Source organism: Acomys minous (assembly GCF_964271855.1).
Source record: "Acomys minous genome assembly, chromosome: 14".
Classification (NCBI taxonomy): domain Eukaryota; kingdom Metazoa; phylum Chordata; class Mammalia; order Rodentia; family Muridae; genus Acomys; species Acomys minous.
Genome location: NC_140496.1, coordinates 23,509,484 through 23,534,894, shown reverse-complemented (window position 1 = coordinate 23,534,894; position 25,411 = coordinate 23,509,484). Strand labels below are relative to the sequence as shown.

Below are 25,411 nucleotides of genomic sequence, written 5' to 3'. Positions count from 1 at the left end.
GTGGGGAAAGCCTTCATCAGGTAAGACCGTAGAAGCGGAAGCTGGAAAGGCGGCTCACGCAGTAATGTGCTTGCTGCATGAGGACCTCAGTCCGATCCGAGTTGGATCCCACAAAGTGGCAGTCCTGGTTCTGGGAAGGCGGAAATGGAACATCCAAGGATCTGTGGCCAACTAAGTTTTGTGGAAATCCCATGTGCTCCAAGTTCAATGAGATACTGTCTCAGAAAAATAATGTAGGTAAGAAAGTTACCTCTGGTCTCTATCAGCACCCAGAGGAAATGGAACATCCGAGGATCTGTGGCTCCATGTGCTCCAAATTCAATGAGATACTGTCTCAGAAAAATAATGTAGGTAAGAAAGTCACTTCTGGTCTCTGTCAGCACCCAGACATAAGAGTACGTACACACACACATGCACACACACACACACACACACACACACACACACACACACACACACACGATTCTCACACACACACACAATTAGAAGGGACAGATGTACAAAGGTCCCGAGGCAAGAGGAAGCATCAGTTTTCCTGAGGGAGCTTGGAAGGGAGTATGACTGGCGATTTAAGCTTATCTGGCTGACAAGCAAGAAAGCAGAGGCCATTTAAAGGGGCCCCTGTGGTGGCACACGCCTTTAATCCCTGTACTTGGGAGGCAGAGGCAGGCGGATCGCTGTGGGTTCAAGGCCAGCCTGGTCTACAAAATGAGTCCAGGACAGGCAAGGCTGCACAGAGAAACCCTGTCTCAAAGAACCAAAACAACAACAACAAACAGACAAAAAAATAAAGAGCCCCACAGCAGTCCAAGGAGCAGGAGTGTGGGATTTAGTGATAGGCTAACAGTGAGGGGGGACAAGAGCAATTCGCAGATCTCGGGGTTAGGCCTGCACAGGAAGAAACCAAGCTAACAAAAGAGGCCCGGAAGGAGGACGCACTAGCTGAGGACTGACAGGAGTGTGGCCAGGAAAATAGTGGGGGAACTCCAACCGGAGAAGGGGGAGGGTGGCCGGGGAAGTAGCAAGGAAACTCCGAAAGGAGCCAAGACAGGGAAAGCACTTTGCAAGAGCTGACCTAACATGGCTAGAGGCAGGCCAGGAGAGGAGCGGGATGGGGGGCGGGGAGTCCCTGCCCAGGAGTTTTCTAGGCTCCTGGAAGCCCAGGTGTCTGACACTTGCAGGGACAGGTGGTCAGAGCGCAGGAGCGCTTAAGGCAGATAATTACTAAGTGGCTGTGTGTCAGCCAGCCTGGGGTGAGACACAAAGGATACGAGAGGACTCCTGGCTAGCAGGCAACACAGAGCAGAACCGACAGTTGGGGGTCCTAGGGGACTTGGAGGACCTGGGTTCAGAATCTGAGGAGGTCTTAGGAGCATAAATTGTGAGGGAGGGAAGCCAGGAAGTAGATCCGAAAAAGGCAGAGCGGGAAGGGGTTGGAGAATGGGGCAAGGGTAAAGGAGGCTGTTCAGAGACTGGGCGGAGAAAAGGACGGGGGCGGGGCGGGGATGTAGTTGGGGAGCGGAGAGCCGGGTAGGGGGCGAGTGATCGGAGGGTAGAGGGCTAGGAATGGTCAGAGAGACATTGTAGTGCGAAGGTCGGTAAGTGGGGAAGTGGGCAGGGCAGGGTCCAAGAGACTGTGGGGGCGAGCCGACGTTTGTGGGTAGAACAGGTTCCGGGGAAGAAGTGGGAAAGGACGAGGGGCAGGGGAGGGTCCTAGGGGTAGCGAGGGGCGGAGGATGTTCGTGGAAGGAGAGAAGACGTAGAAAGACCGGAGTAGGTCTGAGGGGCAGTGAGGAGTGGGTGGGAAGGTTGAGGTCGGGATATCGACGGGGCAGAGTCAGAGGGGCTGTGGGGGAAACTGAGATGGGTGGGGGAAACTGAGATGGGTGTGAGGTGATGAGGAAGGAGGAATGGGTTGGGCAGCGTCCCAGGGACCTGGGGAGGAGGGGGTAGGGAATGGAAGGCGGGAGGATGGGCGGGGCAGGATTCGAGGGGCAGTTGTGGGTGGGGATGGGGGAGGTGGGGGGCGGGACATCGGAGGATGAGTCCTGGGCCTAGTCTAACTCCACTTTTTCTTCTTCCGCACAGCGGGTTTCCGTTTCCCTCCAAGGCGCCGGGTGAGGCAGTGAGACCGAGGGTCCACGAGGTAGCGACGAGGTAGCGCCGCTATGTGGCCCCCGGACGCAGAACCGGAGCCCAATCCGGAGTCCGCGGACGGTCCCCGAAGTGGCCGTACAGTGCCGGGACTCCGCGCCCTGTTGCCCGCGCGTGCCTTCCTCTGCTCTCTCAAAGGCCGCCTCCTGCTGGCCGAGTCGGTGAGTGCTTGGGCTCCCCGGGTGCCCGAAGCCCAGTCCCTGAGCGCCCCAAGCCCCGGGGCCCTGCACCTCCAGCCCAGGAGAGTGGCGTGAACTTGGGCCAACAACACCCTCGAGCTGAGCGCTAGTCAGTCAGGCCCGATCCATGATCTTCCTGGCTTCTCCAGCCCACAAGGCCCTGGAAAAGGACCAGAGGTCACGGGTTTGGGGACCTGGCCCCTGCTGGAGCCGCAGCCCCACCGCTCTGTGACATCGTGCGCCTCCACCCTCTCTGGGCCCTCAGGACTGTTGAGTTCGCCTGGCTCCTTCTGGCCTCTGTCGCCTGCCCTGCACACCCTCCCTACTTCCCCGAGTGAAACCCAGCCACCTGTGGGGGAGCGGATCCTGAGGGGTGGGACGACCCGGGGAGTGGGTGAGGCCCGAGCCTCGTAGTGAAGGTGCGGGCAGACCGCTGTCTCGGGGTAGCCAGCCAGTGGAGTGACTTCATCCTCTTCTCCACCCCCTTCCCCCTCCCCGCCGTGCTCCTTCCTCCTTCCCGCTTGTCCCCACCCGGCTAGGAAGGTCTTCTTTGTCCTCCCAACTCTCCTGCACCCATCGCGTGTGGGGCGGGGACTGGCAAGGGGCCTATGGAGATATGGAGCGGGGCGGGAGGAGGAACGATGGAAGGAGGAAACAGCCCACGGTGACCGCCACTTGTTGCTTAGATCCCTAGCAACTTAATATCTGACAAGTTCCCTCTTAAGGGTGGGGGATGGGAGAGACAGATAGTATCTTTTGTTTTGTTTTGTTTGTTTTTCGAGACAGGGTTTCTCTGTGTAGCCTTGACTATCCTGGACTCGCTTGGTAGACCAGATTGGCCTCGAACTCACAGTGATCCGCCTGCCTCTGTCTCCTGAGTGCTGGGATTAAAGGTGTGCGCCACCACGCCCGGCTGACAGATAGTACCTTTAGTTGCATCTTGGAAGTTTGACAGGGTCAGGGTTTCTGTCCTAAGAAACCTTGTACCCCAGGACACACGGAGAAGGTGTCAACCTTGAGGTACCGAGTGGACCTAGATCCCACTCTTTGACTGGCAATCTCAAAGTGGCTTTGAATCTATCAGCCACTGGCTTCAATCTTTCTCTACCCAGGACCCCTTCGTGGAGAAAGGGCAAGTGCCAACCAGAACTCAGAGGATGTCCTTGTCCTAGCTGGGCGCCAGAAATCCAGGCCTAGGAAAATAACAAGGGAAAGGAGTGAGCTCACAGGGTCTAGGGGAGCCACCCCACCCCCCACCCCCCACCCCCAGTCACTCCTGCCCTTGGTCCCATGCAAGTAGGGAGCCTGACAGGGATAGGAAGCTAGGGGAATGAGGAATTTGGGAACTGAGAAAATAGAAATTAAAGGTGGGGGAGGGGCTACCAGAACCAGACTTCATCTTGAGTATGGGAACAGAAAGGAGGGACATAACAGCATTTGGCAGGGAACTGGGAGCTGACAGCAACTTCAAAACGCCTTTCTCTGAGTCTCCTGTTTGTCTAAGGGAAGCCTAGCTTCCCCCATGTTGCTGTTCAGGGGAAGGCATGGGGGTGGGGTCCCTGAGATCAGTTCATTTGTGTGAAGCAGCCACGGTACTTCCTGCAGGACATGAGTTTCCCCTTACAGCCCCTTAAAACTACTGAGCCAAACCCAGCTATACCGATAGCTATATGCCAAGGAAGATGAAAGCCTCCAATGCCCTAAGTACAGATTCTGATACCCTCTTATTAGCTGGGTGACACCAAGTCTGCTCCTTTTAAAGATAGGCTGTGAGTGGTGCGTTGAGTGCTGAGGAGCATAGAAGTCCAGAAACCTTAGCAAGAATTGGGGCTCAGAAAGCCACTGACCTACCAACTTCATCTTGTTTCCCTGCCAGTTGTAACCAGCAACCTTAGCATCCTCCACACCTGCAGCATTGTGGGCCAGGCTTCTGGTGGATAGCTAACCCCACCTCTCGTGCAACCTATGAATGGTGCATCAGGGAGCCCCAGGCTGTCAACGCTGTCTCCCGGAGAGTTAAGATTTTGTTGAGATCAGGTTTCATGTATGCCGGGCTGCCTGAAACTTCCTAAATAAAACTGAGGATGACTTTGAACCTCTGATTGTCCTGTTTCTCCTTCCAAGTTCTAGGATCACAGGCTTGTACCACCACGCGGTGCTTGGGAATGGAACCCAGAGCTTTGTGTGTACTAGGCAAGCCCTCCACCGGCTGAGCTACACTCCCAGCCTCATGCATAGCTGCTGTTGTTTTAGCTGGGCACCTAAGGATGCCTCGTGACCATCAGGTGGAGCTGTTGTCCAGGCCTTGGAGGGTTACAAGTCACTCCACCACGCATGTATCATCGTTAATGAAGAGTGTTCATGAAAAGCAGCCAGCATAGGTGTCTGGAGTGACTTTTTAAAAGCAGTCCATTTTAGCTCCGGCTCGCCCCCTTGTGGACACAGCTGATTTGGTCACACGTTCTGTTGTAAGAGCCAAGAAAAGTGCTGAGCAGCCCCACAAAGTAGCCTGCTAGGGAGGCTGAGGCTTCAAGATGGGGGGGGGGGGGTCCTAGCTGGGATTCAGCAAGAAAGAGGACTCAGATTTCTATGTCCTGGGTGGCAAGAGGGTTTGAGTGTCCTTGCTCCTCTGCAGGGTCTTTCCTTCATTACCTTCGTCTGCTATGTGGTGTCCTCGGCATCTGCCTTCCTCACGGTGCCTCTGCTGGAGTTTCTGTTGGCGGTTTACTTCCTCTTTGCTGATGCCATGCAACTAAATGACAAGTGGCAGGGCTTGTGCTGGCCCATGATGGTAAGGATGGGGGTGGGGTGGGGGACCCAAGAGGAAAGGATTGGTTGTCACCCTACTGAATGGTGAGCAGCTTGAATGCTTCAGGTAAGTCAGGACCCTCACAGTCCATCCCTGACCATCCAGCAGCCCTGGGATAGTGGGACCTGCTAAGTACTAGGGGCTTCCGGAATCTGTGGAGTCTTGAGAAGTGGGGCATCTAAGGATGACTCCTGACCACCACCAGGTGGAGCCGTTGCTCTGGCCTTGGAGGAGGCACGTGCCTTCACGCTGTCTCCAGCAGGGCAAGGTAGCTCTGAGGACGTCTAGGACTTCCTAGACTTGTCATCTGGCACCTGGCCTTGTTTGATCACCTGAGGACCTTGCAGTCCCGAAAGAGTATCCTTTAGTGGATAAAATGCATCACAGAAAAGAGGCAGCAAAGGCTAAGCTTGAACTCTGCTCCCTAGACTTTAGTCTCCAGCATCCATGTCACCACATGGTGACAGCTGCCCCCCCCCCCCCCAGTGCAGCCCCAACCTAGCGGGTAAGCAGAGACTCTGATCGTAGATGGAGTTCACTGTGGCAATGCCAGGACTCCTGGAAATCTACATGCTCTCTGCTTCCCATTTCTGCCAAATGGGCCAAACTGCAAAGCAATGTGCAGCCTAGCCTATACCCTATTCGCTACCCGGGGGGGGGGGGGGTTGTCAAAGAAAATCCAGCTGGACCAGGAATAGGGCAGTGTAAGCTGACAAGAGGCACATGGGGACCAGATCAGGACCAGGGCATGCAGGCAGAGCCAGGACAAGGATTCATGGGTGCTAGGGCTGGGTATGTTGGGTCCCCATGCAGTGTCCCATTGTGGGAGGTCAGAACGGTGTGGACATGGCCCCTTCTCTCCTCAGGACTTCCTGCGCTGTGTCACCGCTGCCCTCATCTACTTCGTCATCTCCATCACTGCTGTTGCCAAATACTCAGACGGGGCTTACAAAGCAGCTGGAGTGAGTGGCCGCCCTACCTACCCCTCTGTGGAGATACCCAACAGTGTCCCTTCCCTGGGGCTCTGGTTCATCCCCCTTGCAACACTCACTTCCACAAGTGGGACCTGGGCATCTCCTGCCCCTGCTTAGGCCCTTGGCACTCATGTGAGTCTCTGGGGCTGTTGTCTACCAGGCTCACAACACATCTCCCCTATTTGCCATGACACAGAAGGGCTCTGAGGCCTGCCCATCAGTCCTGGTTGAGACATCTTTTTTTCAACGCTGCTTGCTTAGGCCCAGTCTCCTGGTCTATGAACGCAGAGGTCCTGGCCATCCTGTCTGTTCCCTGACATATGCCATGCGTGTATCCCACAGGTTTTTGGCTTTTTTGCCACGATTGTGTTCGCAATCGACTTCTACCTGATCTTTAATGAAGTGGCCAAATTCCTTAAGCAAGGAGACTCTGGGAACGAGAGCACGGCTCGTAGGACAGAAGAAGGTGAGTGGCTACCTAGCTGATCACTTTTAGGATCACTTCCTTGGGGACACCTGGTTGACTTGAGGCAAAAGGAAAAGTGGGAAGTGTTCTACAAACCTAGTTGGCACACCTCTTCATTGTCAAAATTAGTCCTCTAGGGCCTCAGTTTAGCAGGAAAGGAAAGGGAGTATACACCTGCATCTCTGGTCCTTCCTGGCTCTAATCTGCCCCCAGGGCAGCTAGTCAGGCTATGAAACCATCTGAGATCTACCTACTAGACCCGCCTTCACCCATCTCCCTTCCTGCTTGGAAGCCCACAGCACCCAGGCAAACACAGGTGCAGTTTGGCCTGGGTTCTGCTTTGACTAAGTTTGGTTTTGAAGCAGGATCTTACTCTGTATAGCTTAAACTGGCCTAGAACTCACTTTGTAGCCCAGGCTGGTCTCAAAACTCATGGCAACCCTTACCTGGCTTGTTTGGAACTTTCTTCCCCCCAAACAAAGTGCATCTAGGCCAGGTCTTCCCTGGAGCAAGCCAGTAGTGCTGTGGCTAGACAGAGTTGCTGAGGGTGTTTGAAGTAGGGCCTAGCTGGTTAGATTTAGGAGCCACCAGCCTCCCATTGGAAGTCTTAGACACTGTCCCACTGTTAAAAACTGAATGCCATTCCAAACTCATTGCTGGTCTGTGAGTTAAATGTTCCTGGCTGTTATCTTCAAGCTTTTGGGACCTTCAGCAAATGCTGGTCAGCCAGCTAAGGGATCAGGGGATAAATGTCTGCGAACATGCACTTTTGAGTTCTGTGTGGTTTTAATGTACAATAGTTGTTTTGTGCAATGAAAGTATTCTTGGCCTATATGTTAAATATGAATATTGCAAACTTGGTCCTACTTGTCCATCCCTGGCTAGTGGGTGAGGGGAAAGAACCAGGGCTGGGGGAGGGAGGTAAGGAACATTAGAAACAGCCACTAGTACTAGTGACAGACACTAGAGTCCAGTGCTTTGCCTTATGAGACATGAGGTTCCATAAGGTTCTACAGAATAATAACCTTTATGAACAGCTAAGCCCATAAAATAGCTTTACCCAAAAAGAAAGAAACGGCACCCCATTCCTCACTGTATTTTAGTTCAAGGACAAGGAACTAGTTGTCCTTGCACTGTCCTGCTGAATGGGGGCAGAGAAGGGAGTGCTGGTGTACAACTCTGACACGCTCAGGTGAGAGGGGAGGTTTGGGGCATGCCTAGACCCCCTAGAAGGAAGCATCTGGGCTTTGGGCTGAGTAGTAGGACCTGCTCTATCCCTTGCACCCCAAGGCCCAGCCTGCCTCTAAGATGGAAGAGGCTGGGCTCTGGCCTTCTGCTGGCGCCTCTCGCTACGCCACAGTCCAGAGACCGGTGCCAGCATCTGCTGCTTTCCTTTCAGGCGAGAATTCCAACTCAGACTCAGACTCTGACTGAAGGCCTGACTGCACCTGGCAACCAGAGCCACACAACCCTCTCACCCATACTTACCCTGCCGGGGCCACAGAAGGAGCATGACAAGGGATGCCCATGGGAGAGCGGACGGAAGAGCCAGTCCCTGGAGACTACACTCCTGAGGCCTCACGTTCAAAGTTGGCTGTGTTGGCTTGGCAGGGCTGAGCTAGGGCACTTTGAATATTCTACCTTCTGTTTCTGTCCTAAGAACCTTGAGCCCTTTAACCTCACTGCCCCCCCCCAACGAAGCACACATCAAACAGAGCCAATCACTGCAGTCCACAGGGCTGACTAGGACTACCTTTCACTGACAAGGACAGACAGAACCACAGCGGGCTGAGCTACCGACTGCCCTGTGTGCACTGCATGGAGCGCTCCTGTTCACACCTGCACTTTGTTGAGATGACGTTCAGGAATCGGTTCAAGTTTCCCGCCGCACTGTGAAGCAGGGGAAAACCCAGCTAGCCAGGGCTTCCATTATGGCTCTGAGACCTTTTCAGAAACGAGCCCGCAGATTTGTTTTTCAGGGCCAACAGACAGGGAGCCAACCAGGGCAGTGGCAGTGACCAAGTCACAAGCGGCTGGGCAGGCCCAGCCAAGAAGCACTCTCCTCCTGGGGACACTCTGGACACCTGGGCAGGTCCACTGGTGACATGGCCTTCTCTGTGTTCACTTGGGGGTTGATAATGTGTATGTGTCTTTGATGGTGTTTTCTAACTTTTTTATACTTTTATATATATATATATATACAAAAGCAGTGTAACAAATGGCATTTTCTGTGATTCAAGAGGCTCCAAGAATGAGCCAGCCTTTGGGCCCATGTCTTGGGCATTTGTAACCTTATTCTTATCTTGCATGTGAATCCCCTCCCTATAAGAATGCCGCACTGGATTAAAACAGTGTGACTACCTGCCTGGAGTGCGCCTGCCTGAGAAACCCTGCAGAAACTGCCCGCTTCTATACAAGCGGCCCAGCGAGTCCTGGCAGCTCTGGTGTCAGCAGCAAGGCAGTACACTTCCTCTCGGCTGAGCACCAGGGTACAGTGTGACCACTGCTGGGGCCTTTACTCAATCATGCAGTCGGGGCAGTGCAGGTAAACAGACACCCTAGTTAAGATGGTGTCCTGAGGTAGGCGAAATCTGCGGCTTCGTGGTTTGGAAACTAGCTGAGCAAGGGCCCCAGAGCACCTGCTATGAGGACCCAAGTGAGCGTTCTGGCCCAAGCACATGGGAAGCAGCAAAGCATTCTGGTCACCATCACTGAACACACACTGACAACACGTGAGCATTCAGACGCACAGAGACAGAGGCTGTGCAATGCCCTGCAGCCCAGCAAGTTGGTACTTCTAGAGTCTGCTTATAGCCTGTGGATCGTGGCTCCATGTCACCCCCACAGCGCAAGCTTGTTGCAGGAGTGGGATCCAAAGCCTTTGGGGAAACAGAAGAGACAAAAGCATTGTTCATATGTCCATTTATTAAACAAGAACTCCTTCATAGCAATACAATATTCATTAGTGATTAGTGCTGAGAAAATTATTTTCCTCTACATACAAAAATACAGATTTGAACACTATGAAAACAATCGAGACAAGTACCATGAAAAATTGGTCCTTCAAAGGGTAACGGGGAGAACGAGGGCAGGGTGAGGATTTGTCTGCTGTCAGGGGCAAATCAACGGGAGCAAATACCATGGCTCCCACACCATTTGAAATGTACAGGGTCAAACCTGGGACTCAGGGCTGGCCGTGTCAGATGGGCCAGGATGTGAAGTCCAGTACTGCAAACAACACAGATCAAAGTTTGTTCAACGGCCTCTACCTTGAAATGCCCACAGCCATGGCTACAAACTGCAAAAAAAAGAAAAGCTTCAGCTGGGCGTGGCAGCACACTTCTGTACCCCAGCATTTAGGAGGAAGAGGCAGGAGGACTGCTACAAGTCAGAGGCCAGCCAGGTCTACCTAGCAAGATCCTGCCTCATAGAAAACCTGACTGCAGAAACAATATATGGTGACTGCTACCACTGTCTCCCCAAAGTGCCACTAGTTAAATGAAGTGCCAGTGGCCCACCCTAGCAGAAAGCTGTCACCCTGCCACCTGATAGCTCTTGCTGTCACAGAGTTACATGTTTTTGCCTCTTAAAAAGGACAAAAACAAAGAGCTACAGGTTCATGTCTCAGCAAGTTTGGCCTGACCAGACAACGCCAAGGTGCAGGGTCGGAAAGCGGAGTGAGTGGGTGGCTATTTCGCCCTGTGCCCTGGCTTCATCAAGCCACCACGGCAGAGTACCTACTACATTCAGGCCACTCAGAAACCCACCCAGGGTATCCACAACCTGAATCCAAGTGGGGCGAGTCCCAGAGCGGCCTGAGACTGGCTAAGGGAGGAGCGCGAGGAGCCACACGCGAGCTCTTCACGTCAGACCCAGCAAGCGGGAAGGCAGCGCATGGATGATGCCTGTGAAAAACGAGAGTGTGTTCTTCTTGCTGTTGGTGAGCAGTGGCTCTCCCAGCCCAACACACAGTCGAAAGATGCCAGATAGGACTGCAAGGACACGGCTTTTTTCAGATATAGTCTGTGGCTCTCAAACTAACCCAGCAGAAGTGCAGTGTGGGGAGAGCACAGCGCAGGAGCAGGACTTGCTGGAGGGTATTTGAAAAATACATAGGATGTTTAAGAGGAAAATGGCCCAAGTGTCAAGACCGATACAGTGGGAAGCAATATTGAAAGGACACAATCATGCTACAAAAATAGTGTTATCTGTTTTAACTAAATGACCACCCGCCCCCAAGTCTGTGATTGACAAGTGCTTATATGACACATGGAAGGCACCAAAGGTGAAGTGATTATTTGTCATAAAATATACAAAGACAGAATTCCCTACTTAAAACAAAAACAAAAACCAGACAGACAAATAAATAGCTTAGTGTTTCTCCCGTGGGTTCCTAAACTCCTACAAACTGAACATACACAGACAGCTTCACTCCCTCGCATTCCTCCAGATGGAATCAGTCAAACAAAATCGAGTTATTAAAAAGCAATCATTTTAGGCAAATAGGTTAATTTCATCATGATTTGAATTATTTTTTAAAAACAAGTTGGAAATGAGTGAGTTGGGGACGGGCGGGCCTGGGCTACAGCATGCCCTTGCTCTCGCCCTCTCTAGCCCTTGGTGGCATGCCCTGCTCTCTACCCAGGGGACATCCCCTCTCCCAGAGACCCTTCACCAGACGTCTGACCCTTTTCCCACCTCCCTGCTCTCTCCTTCCCTTCCCCGCCCCACCCCCCACCCCCAGACTGCGCTCTCCTTCCTCCTTCTATGCTGCTTCCAATAAACCTGCAATTACATATTATAGCTTTGTCACCATGAGCTCATTCTGATATTTAATCAATCTTCTGGTGCAACTTCTTCCAGGTTTAAAGATGACCAGAGTAGGCGGAGAATGATGAGGTATAGGGAGTAGCCCCAAATGAGTCCGGCCTGCTGGGCTAAGCGGGGTTCAACTTCCCCGAGTCAAGGGCACACGATGATTAGATGATTAAACGTCAGGATGAGCTAAAGGGGACAACTTATTGCAAGCAGCGAGAGGGTGGGAAGAGCGTGAGCTGCGGGCGGGGGAAAGGAGAGAGCAGGGAGATAGAAAATGGGCAAAAAGGGGGGGGCACGGAACCTGAATGTCTGGATTACACAGTGAAGGGTGTCTGGGGGGGAAGCCCCGCCCCCGGGTAGAGGGCAGGGCAAGCCAGCCACGCCCTGCGGCAGGACCTAACACTTGGCCTAGCCGATTCCTTAAGCCCTGAATCAGTGTATTCTTCAGTGCCAGAGAAAGGGGACTGAGTTTTGAAACTTTTTAAATCAGTTCTGAGAAACAGGCAAAGCAGGGTTAGTGGAAGGAGGCAGCGTCAGTCAGGCCTGGCCCTGCCTTGGGCTGGAGTGAGCACAAGTCTTCCTTCACTGTCCTTGGTCCACAGATCCCTTGGGTAAAAAGTTGGGGCTAGGTACTTCCTGCTGGGGTATTAGCAGCATCTCTCTTTTCAGACACAATTATGAAAGAAAAAAAACAAATCTACCTCTTGGCAAGTGGCTCCAAACATGTTACCATAATTACACCAGACACATCCTGCTAGCTTGCCACACAGTCCAAGTGATAGTAACCCTAACCAAAGGCTTAGCTGAATTAACACATCAGAATAAGAAGGGTGACAAAGTAAGATAATGACACAAATACATTGTTCAAGAACCTAGAATCTAAATTTGGTTCTAGGCAAATGGCTAGTGCTTTGAGCTCAATGGATTTGTGCCTCCTCTTAGGAGAAAACTAGAAAGGGGAAAAAAATCCTAAAGCCTAAGAATTTATATCCAATGTTATACTGACGAGCATAAAACCCAACAGAACATCCTCTTTTAGAAGAAAATTCTAGATCTAACACTGATGGTACCTTCTTTCAGAGATAAAGTCTAAATAAACATAGACAAGTCAAATATTTCAAATTATTTTCACAACCAAACAAATTGGATTACTTTAAAGATATCTGCCGAGAAGAGACAGAATAGATTTTAAGGAGTCAGAAAGCTAACAACAAAGCCAAGAGGGGGCGTCTGTTACATCTGCATCCTGCCTGGAATGCACCTGAGGCAGATCTGTCACCTGCTAAGACCCAGACTGGATGCCAGCACGGACGGACGGTGGTCTCCAGCACTCAGCCATTGCCTTCAAGTCCATCCAGGAGCCAGGACCTCACGCTTCTGAAGAGGGGGAAGGTAAGTGCATGTTTCCAGGGCAGCAGGGGTCATGAACATATCAAGTGCTATCTATGTTGGCCCATTGATGTCACGCAGCCACACACACACACGCACGCACGCATGCCTCTGGCACGTAAACTTCACCTGTCCACCAAACTCTCTGCTAAGTTGCCCCTGATATGGGGTAGGTGCTGATAAAATCAGACAGCTAAAGGAACCCCAGACTCTGCAACTTCATGAGGACCTAAAAGGTACCTAGAAACTTCATACACTAGAAGCAGCTTTCCCCCCTTCTTTCTGCTCATGAGGAACAGCCAACAATTCTCCGCCTAGAAAGCGTACGCCTCCCAGCTCGCCACTGCCCTTTCTGCTGCCTGTTTAATGTTGCCATTGCCATATAGGTGACATCTTGAGAAGAAGGCAGGCAGGCAGTGGCACGCTAGCCATGGAACTCTAGTGTTTTAAACACAGACGGCAGAGTAGGAAGCGCCGGCATCATCACTAGACTAAACACATGTCTCCATGCTCCGAAGACTGCCCCACAGAGAATGTGACATGGGGAGGGTTGAAGCCTTAGGCCACCTCATGGATAAGTAAGGGGTCTCCTCCAAACAGTACATGAAAATCCACAAGAAAAGGTGAGTTTGTGTCATACATAGGGTTAGCCAGGGCTCATTCACAGCAAGCAAGAATTCACATACATGCAGGGACAACAGAGTTAGACCTTCATTTCTTCTAAGATTGCCTGAACCACTAGAAAAACTTTAAAGAAGATAGAAGAAACTTAAACTGTTTTCAGCTGAGCCATGGAACTCTTTCCAGAAGCACCCAGCACAGGGTGGAAGCCAGGCCCGCCAGTGGGTGCGCATCTTGCAGCCAGGAGTCTATAAAAGGACCCCAGGGCCAAGTGCTTAGTGCATGGCTGGTCCTTGTTGGTTTCACTGTGCCCAGGATCTGCCTGCTCTGGCATTATAGTATAATGCTAACAAAGATGTGGGCACTGGGGATGGGCAGCTAACTGAATTCTTGCTTTTATTGTAGACAAAAGCAATCTGCCCTGCGTGGCCATCTATTTTAAACAGCTTCTCTGAGGGAACTCACTACATCACTGCGTTTGCCCTTTCCAGGAACCAATAAGTCTCTTTAGGTTTCTTTGACTGCAGTCTCTAAAATCAGAAGGAAAAGGGTTTACCGTCTGTGCGTTGGGCAGGGAGGGGGACAAAGAGCAGTATAGATGACACCAGTGCAGAGAAACAGCACCAAAACACTTTCTCCAAAGATGTCAGTGTTTATATCCACCAAAACTACCAAATGTGGGAGGGCTTCAACCCCATGTCTCCACGAACACACCAGATGGTCCCCAAAACTGCATTTCCCTTCAAGTTATGCTCCAACCGGGAAAGCCAGTTTCATCCCATCAGGAAATGAACAAATCTAAGGTTGACTTAAAATGACCCAAACCTAAGTGACATTGGTCCGTAGTAGACTTAATAAACACAGAAATATAGGGTTTTTTTTCAATTTGCAGAGGTTATTTAAAAATAAAGCCCAAATCTAGATTATCTCCTGTGCATACAGAGGCACAACAGGGAGGATGCAGGTGCCATTGCTTTCACCGTAGACAAGCATGTCCCCTCACACCTTTCCTCGACACGTTGTTGCACAGGCGATTGGGGCTGTGCATCACACTATTAGAAGGTGCACACGCCACTCTGGCTCTATGGGAGCTAGTTAAATAGTACAAGGAAATACATACACAAAAGCCATGGGGGAGGCCTCATAGCAAAAGGATATTAAATAGTACCAGTATATAAATAATTACAAAGATTCTGTCACTAAGATGCAAATTACTCTCAAGTCTCTCAAGCCCTGAGATACCACCATTTTTTTTAAATTTTATTTATTTATTTTTTTTACCGTGTCTTGGTATTCACGGTCTCAATGGGTCTCAGGATTGTTTCTTTCGGCTGACAACACTTCCTCAGAAGGCCTCCTTTCATCCCACGATAAAATGGTTTTATTGAAGTGACTTGGAAACACGAGCAGCAGTCATGTCTGAATGCTTCTTTCTTCTGACCCACTTCAAAGATGGCCTTTTTCAGAGGCCAGTAACATGATAAAACCCAGGGCGGTCCTTCCAAACGGGCCCCATTTGATGCAGGCCAAGTCTTTGCTGACCCTGTTTTAAAGGGGAATTCTCAGAGAGAAGGGGGCGCAGGCGGAGGGGGCCCAATTTTGATTATGTAGACATATACAACAAATCGGAGGGGAAAACCATGTAAAACTAACAGATAAAAATCCAGATGTCACCCACTCCCCTACATCACAACATACAACAGGCTCACTGTTGGTAAAGCATGAGGTATGCAGGCTGACTCACCACAACCAAGGACAGCTCTCCATCAGGAGCTGGGCAGGGGTGGCCAGACCCAGACTGCCCTCTGGAGCAGGGAAGAACCAGGGAGAGGCGCTAGAGCAGAACGTGACTACTGCCAGTGCAGAGCTGGGCTACACCGGGTGTTGGGTTTAGAGAGCCAGACCCTCGGACTCCACCACCCGGCCCCCAGTCAGATGCCGCCTGGTCCTATTTCCTGTGGACTCTGAGCCCTGCAGTGGGGTGTGCCAGTAGCCCCTCTTTGCTATTCAACCATACAGCACTGCTCTTCCCTGAATGATGCAGAGCCATGGCAAGTGCAAGGGGAGCGCCTCCTCAGACTCTCCTCCACGGCCTTGCCGCCCACTTCTGGGTTATGAACTACAAAGCACACTGATCAAACTGTGAACGGTACTCAGGAGGAGACAGCAGGGGCTCTCTACTATCGCGATACCCTCCCGCCAGCCATGTCTTCTTCTTGGTGAGGCTACACACAAAATATTAGAACTAAGACAAGGTCTGTAAACATCAACAGTTCAGAGTGAGAACCTGACATGTTAAAACTTTCCAAAAAAAGACATCATTAGTCTCTAACAACAACAAAATTACAGCATCATAGGGGCCTGTTTAACTCATTCACCACCGAAATAATGTTCAGTTTATCAAGAACCAATCCAAAAGCCGTATGTAACCAGGATCCCTAACGTGTTCCAGGACTGGTGTTCGAGGACACTCAGGCGCCCAAAGTGACAGCAGTGCCTCGTGGAACATCCGCGGAAGGATGTATCCTGGTGCAAATTCAAGTATTTTCAAATCCTAGATAAACTGACTCCGAATCACTTTAGAGCTCATCTCGGATATTCAGAAAATTACATGTGTCCACACAAGAGAAGTGTGAGCGTGAGTGTGCCACTTTGTAACACACGAGGACACGTGATCCGTGAGGCCAGCAAGTGGGCAAGTGCCTGGGCTTCTGGAAGGACATTTCTTCTGCAGCTTTCACCTGAGAAGGTAAAAGTGGTGAAACTGCAACTCAGCCTCAAGATACATAAGGTAGGCAGGACACTGGCAAACATGGCGGTCCCCTATCCCGGAAAGTGAGTATGGACCACAGGAAGGTGACTCATGAGAAGAAGAATCAAGTGGTTTCTCAGCAGGGTAGGAGACAAATGGTCACTGTTCTGTGAGTCAGTGGTCCAATGGAGCTGCCCCCTAGGACACTAGCTTTACCAGCCCGGCAAGGAAGTTACAGGAGCACAACCATTTGCCAAGCCCCTCGATCTAGGTAGCCACGCTGGCTACCTAGATGCTCTGGGAATGGAAGACGGGGGTGGAGCTAGCAGACTCAGCACCCACCCCTAGCTCACTAGGAGGCCGGCCAAGTACTTCGCTGGCTGTTCCATCCCTGGACCTCTGTCGTGTGACATCTAGTTCCCTTCTCAATGCCATTTAATAAGGTTTTGACTCATCACAAATACACATGACAGGCTGGGGCTTAGAGTCGGGCGAGACCATGTGGTCTGAGACAGACAGTTTAAGACCTGGAGCAGTCAGTGAAGTTGGCTGCTCCCATGGGTGCCCCATGCCGGGGGACCTGGGCCTCCTCAGCCCACCACAGATCAGTCACTGGGACACTCTAGGCAACCTTTCCCAAAGTGAATTTTTACCAAACAGGACAAAATTCAACTGGATCACACAAAAATCTGACGTGCTGAGAGGAAAAGAACTTGATTAGGAGAACGGGCATGAGGGCAGTAGGAGGACGCCGGGGGTTCTCATGTGTCCAGGCGCTGGATCTCAGGGCGGCTGTCCACATCTCTGGATTCAGTGCGAGCTCGGATGTAGTCGTTGGCGCTCTGCTGACGGAGGCTGACTCTCCATTTCTGCACAGCCAGGAACGTGCTCACTGCATAGGCTGCTGTGGCCAAGAAGCCAAATATCTAAAACACACAGCCACAGTTTACCCTTGACCGTGTGCCCTGAAGCCCAGTGTTGTCATAGGGACCCAAGCTGTGTGCAGCCCCTTCCAGCAGTACCAGACCCCCAGCCCTGAAGCTCTAGCCGCGTGACCCACAGAGACTCCAACCTGCCATGAAGACAGCTGCAGAGGTTTTTTGATATGTGTTAAATCTATTTCTTTTCCTTCTTTCCTTCCTTTCTTTCTGTTTGATTTTCAAGACAGGGTTTATCTTTAGACTTAGCTGTCCTGGACGCACTCTGTAGACCAGCCTGGCCTCAACTCAGAGATCTACCTGCCTCTGCCGCTGGAGTACTGGATTAAAAGATTAAAACACACCCAGCTTGTTTCTTCTCTCTCTCTCCCCCCTCCCTATCTCTCTCTCTCCCCCCTTTCTCTCTCTGTCCCTTTCTCTCTCTTCCCCCTTCCGCCCCCCCCCAGCCGGGTCCTTCTCTCTCCCTCTCTGGTATGAGGGCAGTGGGTATCATGCATGTGGAGGTCAGAAAACCACCTTGGGTATCAGTCCTTTCTCATTTAAGACCAGATTTCTTGCCTTGGGCTTGCTAGCTGCTTAGATGCCCTAAGAATGGAAGACAAGGAAGGTGGATCTGACTAGCCAGACTCAACACACACCCACGAATCACTAGGGGGCTGCCATTATGGATATACTTGCTACCATGTTCAGCTTTACATGGGTTCTGGTGATCCAAACTCAGTGACAAGCACTTTATCCCACTAAGCCAGTCCTCCAGCCCATTTTTAGTATTTAAAAGCAATTTTAATTTTAAAATTTAAATTTAAAATTTTAAATATAATTTAAACTTTTAATATTTATTAAGATTATTGTTATTATCATATTGTTTTGAGGGTCTCACTGTGTAGGCCTGGCTAAAGCTGGAACTCTCTATGGAAATGATAATGTCAACTTTAAGGCAATCCTGTCTCCTGAGTGTTGAGATTACAGGTGTATACCACCTTGCCTGACCTTGAACATTTTTTTCTTTTTAAATCACAAAAGCACCTCTCTTACTGCATACAATTCATGGTCACTGGTCCCACAAGCAAAATATAATATAGACAAAACTTGATATAGAAAGCATAGCATCTCACCGCACAAGAACCCAGCATGAAGCCACCTTGCCTATGTGCGGTGGCACCACGCCCTCCTACTGCCTCTCGCCTGGGCAGCACCAGGAGATGTGGTAAGGTTTTAATAATTTAGTCAAGCTTGACAGAATTCTAATTGTGTTGGAAGAACAGTCAGTTTTATAGTTTAAAAAATTGCTTATTAAATTTATTCATTATTGTGTATTGGGGAGGGGGGGGTGTGCCATGGCACACAGGTGAATATAAGAGGGCAATTTATGGTAGTCAGTTTTTCTTGCTATGTGGGACCCGGGGGCGGGACTTAGGCCACAGGCTTGGCAGCAAGTACCTTTTACTTGCTGACCGCCTTGCTGGTCCCAGTTCAGTAGTTCTCAGGCCTCTATATCCTCCCTCAACCATCTCAAAAGTGATACACGTTCTTTACAAGTCAGCAGCAAGGCAGAAACACAGCGCATGGAGAGTGAGCCCTGTCTGTTTTCTGACCACCACTCTGCATCTCTTGGTCCCCCAAGGCCAGGCTAGGAAACACTAAAGGAGGGTGAGCAGGATGCACGCCAGGGGACAGAGGTGAGACTCAGCCTGATTTGAACCAATCCAGTCTGCTTACCACGGCAGCAATTTCCGCTCCGGTTTTATGGTTTAAAGCAGCCAATACAATTGAGGCAATAAAGAAAAAGAAAGTGCTGAGTCCAGTGTTGACCAAATCCTAAAGAAAGAGGAAAAAGTAGAGTCATTTGCAAAGCAACAGAAGAACTTTCCAGTGACGCCCATAAAGCCGTTTCTGCTGCCCCAACGGCAGTCTCAGTGTCCCAGGGCTACTGCTTACAGGAGCAGAGCAGAAACAGTTTACAATACACCTTTACTGTAGCATTACCTAGTCTTGACTTAAAGAGCAACCAAAGCTGGCAACACTTGGCATCACTCAGAGTTTGAGTTATTTGTTTGCAGTGTTGGGCATTAAACCCAGGTCTTTTAATATGCAAGCCAAGACCACGGAGTTAATACAGCTTTCTAGTGTCATCTTTTTACTTTATTTTTTGAGACAAGCTTACAAGACCAGGCTGGCCTCGAACTCACAGAGATCCGTCTACTTCTGCCTCCCAAGTACTGGGATTAAAGGTGTGCACTAGCACACCTAGCTTAATATTGTCTCTTTTAAAAGACTCTCATATCATTTGGATTAGGCCAAGCTTCCCAAGACTCCAAACTGGGGCAACGTCCCAGTATTTTCTTTCTTGTGTAGCATCTAAAACATGAGAACACATTTTCTTACCAGACTTTCAAGCTTTTACGTCACTGGGACTGACCAGTTCTGAGCACCTCAGGCCAATTGACAAGAGGGTCTCAATGGTGCTAAGAGCCCAAAGCACTGAGAGGGATGGTGGCTACCCCCTGTGGGCCTCCTGCTCAGACCTGCAGCCCTCAGTAGTTCTGTACTTGATAGTACCTTTGGGGCTTACAAGTGACTGGCATTTTCACTCTTAACTCCTTCCAAATCATTTTTTTATTTTTATTTTTATTGTATGTGCATTGGTGTTTTGCCTGCATGTATGTCTGTATGAGGGTGTCAGATCTTGGAGTTACGGACAGTTGTGAGCTGCCATGTGGGTGCTGGGAATTGAACCCAGGTCCTTTGGAAGAGCAGTCAGTGCTCTTAACCACTAAGCCAACTCTTCAGCCCCAGAATCAATTTTTGTTTGTTTGTTTGCTTTTGTGTTTTGAGACAGGGTCTCTCTGTGTAGCCTTGGCTGTCCTGGACTCGCTTTGTAGACCAGGCTGGCCTCGAACTCACAGCAATCTGCCTGCCTCTGCTTCCTGAGTGCTGGGATTAAAGATGCGCAAAACCACGCCTGGCCGGATCTTTTTTTTTTTTTTTTTTGAGACAAGGCCTTGTTATGTTACCCAATTAAGTCTAGAATTCCTTATGAGGCCTTGAACTTGCAGTAGTCTCCCAGTCTCTGCCTCCAAAGTGCTAGAATTACAGACATGAACCCTAACTCCCACCAGGATCGATATTTTTATGAATGGCTCTTGAGTCTAGTCTGAAAAATCTGCAAATGCATTCATCCTGTCTTCTTTCTCATATTCAGCAAATAGCCACACAGCCAATCCTCTGGCTGAGCACGATACAGACGGTGTCCCTGAAAGGACCAACACGATCCCGTCACAATGCTTTACTGTTGAGATTCACTTTACCTGTGTGATCTTACTCAACCCAGTAAGGAAGCTTAGTCACAGCTGAGCTATGAGGGGATATTTAAGCTCCAAAATGAGCTCGGACTAAATATGACGTGAGAGATTCCAACTTCCCGCGAGAGCCCAGCAGCAGCCAATCCTCTCGCAAGCAGACGCGCGGTGCGTACTCACTGTCAGATTCCAGTTGATCTGGGGGATCCTCATATGAAGGTTGAGGCTGAAGAGAATCAGCAAGACCCCAGTCACCACAAATGCACTGCAGCTTACAAACTCAAAAAAGTAGAGGCCTTCACACGGGGAGCACTCCATGATGGTCTCGATGCAGATAAATGCAATTAGGGCCAGAATCTAGAAGAAAATTGGAAATACACGCATGTATATATTTAGTACACATTCTGTGAACAGGCACGTCTGCTGTGTTAAATACAATTGAACAGTATACAGCAGCAGGGTTCTCCTCAGTGCGGCTGACAAACATGACCTGCATCAACTCACAGGCAGGAACAGGTAGAACGGAAGGCCGAGGTCCTAAAGAAAACAGTGACGGCCCCTCCATTGTTGTACTGAAACCAGCCAGGCATGCTGAGGCCCCTCTTGGGAACCATTGGCCCTCTGGTAGAAGGAAGAAAGGAATTCTGCACCGGGTAGCTACCCTTTTTTATACGCTAAAGACAAAGAGCCCATCTTCATTAGCTTGCATTCTTTTGGAAAATGGGTCACTGGATTTCATCAAATAGGTGATCTGGTAGTTTCTTTAAAAGAAAATTAAAATCTTTCAATAGAATCAGTTTCTTCTGAAAAAAACCAAAGTAACACTCTAGCATTGTAGCCCTAAAATTCCGTGATCATAAAGCTAAAGAGCTAACAGTGGATATGAGCATATGAACATCTAGAGCCCAGGAGGAGAAGGGGGCCCCAGGCTGTGGTAATGGCCCTCCAAGCCAGGGTGCTCGTGATACCTAACGGCTCATAGCCTTGGGCTCCAAGCCTCTACTCAGGTAGTTACCCGTGTCAATCCTTTACCAGATCCAGCCCCACTCCACTGAGACAGGGGTCAATGAAGCAGAGAGCAAGTTGCTCCAAGGTCCTCCAGAGCCAGCAGTGCAGTGCTCCCTTGGGATGGTCAAAAGGTGGAAGCTGCGCCTCAGCTCTTGCCCTTCTCCCTGAAGTCTCATTGACACCTTTCTAGACTTCCTAACTACGCTTCCTCCCCAAGCCCCTGTGGTTTTCCCTGTCAGGCTGATGTTACCCTACTCTTACACTGTCTAGGTATTTGACAGCAGGGTCTGGCCACCTCCCTCAACTCCTATAGCACCAAGCACTGTAAAGTGCACAGAGCCAACAGGGGACGGGGTGAGCCACAGCAGGCCCTTTGTGAATTTGTCAGAACCCACTGCCCCACTTCCCTAAATAGAAGGTGGGCTGTTTTGCTCACTGCCAAAGCCACCCTTTCCTAATCTGCATGGTCAGCTTGCTTTTCTACTTCAAGGCAACACACAGGATACAGGCTTGTTAATTAAGGGATACAACATTTCGTTGAAGAATTAGTTCAAGAGCTCTACTGTGCAGCACGATGGCTACAGTGGTTATAACAATGTATTCTATTTTGAAACTGGCTAAAAGAAAGGGGCTTTTTCTCCTAGATAGAAAAAAATCTCGAGCCAGTCCACAATCACACCTTTGAGAACTCCCTCATCTCACACAATAGGTACAAGTATTCTTAGTCCAATAGAAAGAAAGAAGAAAAAACAAGATGGCTCTCTAAGCCCATACTCCTAATTCTCTACAGCATAGACCTTCATTCTCCCTCTGAATTGTATATCTAACTTGCATTATCAACTCAGTTCACATAAGGGAACTTCCAAAATGATTCCCCCCCCCCTTTTTTTTCAGCCCTGTAATCAAATAAAACAATCTTGGGCAAGAAATAACACAGTATGCTGATGAGTTTCAAATGTTTCTGGTACCATAACTTTGACCACATTTGTGTGGAAAAGTAACACATACATTCTTCAAATACAAATGGTTCAAGGATATGCAAATGTGACAGGCCATTCATTACAGCAACGAATACAGCAGACAAGAATGCCCTGCTTGTGGTCTCAAGATGTTCAGAAGTTTAAAAAGGGAACTGAATTGATGATCAGAATAAAGCTGGGAGGTGAGTGAAGATGCCAGCAGGCAGCTTGTAGATGCTGTAGACTTGTGTGGCCTTGGGAGGCTTGGCTGCCAAAGGGGGGAGGGGGAGGGCAAAAGGAGGTCCAGAAGGGGAAGCTGTTAGGAGCAAATCCTCTGGGACTGCAGCATGGTGAACACTAGAGCCGCCCAGGAAGGAAGGCTGGATGCACAGAGCCAGGGTGTGAGAATGCAGTGGCTCTCTTTCTTTCAGTACCAGGGAAACACTACTGGCACAATATGGTTTAAGTCTCTTGTAGCAAGAAGATGGCATTGGTGGGGGCGGCAGGGGGGGGTACTACTACAGAGGCTGGAGAACAGGTGGCAGGCCCCTGCAATAACCTGTGCACAGAGCAAAGAGGTGACAGCCCAGAGGGTGAGCAGGGGTAAATTCTGGACATATGCTCAGGGAAAAGCCCACGGGATTTGCTGATGAGATGTGAAAAGAAATGAGACCAACGTAATTCTAGAGATTTTTGCCTGAGTGGCTGAAAAAAAAAAAAAGGCACTGGCAGGAATGGACAGAGAGGGTGAGGACTTTGGCTTGGGACATGCTAAGGCTGGAATGCCCCCCAGGCTGGAAGAAAAGCTGGGGTGGAGACTAGCACCAAGGGTGAGTACAGTCAAAAAGATCTAAGGCTAGGCCTGGGCACTCCACACAACTATGATAGAAAGAACCAGGCAGGCCGGGCAGGCGTGGTGGCGCACGCCTTTAATCCCAGCACTCAGAAGGCAGAGGCAGGCGGATCGCTGTGAGTTCGAGGCCAGCCTGGTCTACAAAGCAAGTTGGACAACCAAGGCTACACAGAGAAACCCTGTCTCAAAAATCAAAACAAACAAACAAACAAAAAATAAAAACCCTAAATCTTTCTTCTGACAGCCAGGTGAAAAGCCACCTTGGAAGCCAACACCTTGTCTATGAGGAGCACAGACAGGAACCACAGTAACTTGCTCCACTGAGAATTCTTGATCTCCAGAAGACAGGGGCTGGGGATTGGAGGGACACAAAGGACTACTGCCTCAGTCCACTAAGTTTTGGGAGTGATTAGGTATCCAGAAACAGGTTACACTGAGGGGAACCTCACTGATAACATAGCAACTATTAGCAAGTAGTACCTGCTATTCACGAGTTACCAAGAACCAACTACCATATGAGCATGTTCTTTGGTCACCATTAACACAAAGCATTCAACATGGGCATTAGCCCCATATTACAGATAAGGAAACAAGTCTTATGAGGGAAACAGGGAGCAGGAGGCAGGGCCAGGATTCACGGCTCTGCAGCTCTTCCTGCCTTACTCTGCTAACTCCTCCCATCAATCCCTCCTATCCGAGTGACAGCTGAGTGCTGTATACCTCTCAATGTGCTCCAAGTACAAACAACCATATAAAATAGTCTTGAGAACAAGAAGAAGGCATATAAAAATAAGGGAATAAAAGCATGCTATAGGGGCCGGAGAGAGAGCTCAGCAGTTAAGCGTGCCTACTGCCCACCCAGGATCCAGTCAGTTCCCAATACCGTATCAAGTCTCCAACTGTCTCCACCTCCAGCTTCAGGAGATCTGACACTCATGCAGGCATGCACAAAAGCATATAATTAAAATTTTTTTATCTTATTTTTTGTGCATATGGGTGGTTTTGCCTGCATGTATATCTGTACACTACATGTATGCCTGGTGCCTGTGAAGGCCAGAAGAGGGCATCGGATCCCCTGAAACCAGAGTTTCAGGCCGTTGTGAGCTGCCATGTGGGTGCTGACGTTAAACTTGTATCTTCTAGGAGAGCAGCCAGCGCTCTTAACCACTGAGCCATCTTCTCCTGCTCAACACATAATTTTCTTAATGTTAAAATCTATATGCAGGTAATTCTTAACTTGGAAAACGTGTATTATAAAACTTTTTTTTCAGCCTACTTGTTCTAATAGTATCCACAGGTATTTCTAAGTAAAGGCAACACATTTAAAAAATGATTATATTGTATTTGCATGTAAATCTGTACATAGCATACTTTAAACTAGCCCTAATGATAGCTATTTAGGTGTTTTATTTGGGGGAGAGGGTGTGGAAATGGGAATAGGCACAGAAGATGCCAAAATGCCTTACCTGTAAAGTCACCTGTTAGCCAACAGGAAGAAAACAAAGACTCAGCCAGGTGAGTTGGGAGGCCTCATCGCCAAGGCAACCAAAGAATTCAGCCACTGGCCTGGCAGCAATCTTGCAGATGTAAAGCCTTACACATGTAAAGGTCATGACAGGCATGAAATATAAGTGAGGAAAGCTACAGCTATTGCTCATCAGGAGGACCTGACTGCCCTTCCCATGTTGGACCTACCAGCTGACAGAATATTTTCAAAGTGATTGGGTAAGCTGATATTGACACGGATGTCAGGTTTCTACTACCTGTAGCTATGACTGTTAACATCCAAACAGAAGAAGAGAGAAAAAGGGAAGGGTTAGCTGGTCAAGTTATTATATTAATAACTTTAAATTTGGCTGGGCATGGTGGCACACGCCTTTAATCCCAGCACTCGGGAGGCAGAGGTAGGTGACTGATGTGAGTTCGAGGCCAGCCTGGTCTACAAAGTGAGTCCAAGACAGCCAAGGCTACACAGAGAAACCCTGTCTCAAAAACCAAAAAATAAAAAGTTAAAAAAAAAACTTTAAATGTTTTTAATTTTATTACATTCACTATATGTGTGTGTGCATGCATATGTGCCTGTGTGCGAGCATGTGTGTGTATGGAAATGTTTGTGTGCATGTTGCCAGGGAGCATGTTACAGTTGGTCCTCTTCTTCCACCATGTGAAAGCTGGGGACTGAACTCAGGTCA

General features: G+C 49.6%; 2 protein-coding genes across 3 annotated transcripts in view; one reads left to right on the top strand and one right to left on the bottom strand.

The window, feature by feature from the left end:
* The first annotated feature begins 1,500 nt into the window (after positions 1-1,500).
* Positions 1,501-8,944, top strand: CMTM3 (CKLF like MARVEL transmembrane domain containing 3). 2 transcript variants are annotated; one of them, XM_084757348.1, is made up of 6 exons: positions 1,501-1,598; positions 2,089-2,315; positions 4,969-5,124; positions 6,009-6,104; positions 6,459-6,582; positions 7,982-8,944. In XM_084757348.1, exons 2-6 carry the CDS (start codon positions 2,169-2,171, stop codon positions 8,014-8,016), a joined length of 558 nt encoding a protein of 185 aa, XP_084613474.1. In that variant the 5' UTR covers positions 1,501-1,598; positions 2,089-2,168; the 3' UTR covers positions 8,017-8,944. The 2 variants fall into 2 exon arrangements, with proteins under 2 accessions (XP_084613474.1, XP_084613475.1); XM_084757349.1 differs by having other exon boundaries at positions 1,578-1,594.
* A 545-nt stretch (positions 8,945-9,489) lies between these two features.
* Positions 9,490-25,411, bottom strand: part of CMTM4 (CKLF like MARVEL transmembrane domain containing 4) — a 54,650-nt gene continuing 38,728 nt past the window's right edge. The window contains exons 2-4 of the mRNA XM_084757347.1: positions 20,580-20,756; positions 18,820-18,918; positions 9,490-17,088 (exon numbers count right to left, since the gene is read on the bottom strand). Of these exons, the coding sequence (XP_084613473.1) occupies positions 16,924-17,088; positions 18,820-18,918; positions 20,580-20,756 (441 nt within the window). The 3' untranslated portion in view covers positions 9,490-16,923. The remainder of the gene's footprint in view (positions 17,089-18,819; positions 18,919-20,579; positions 20,757-25,411) is intronic.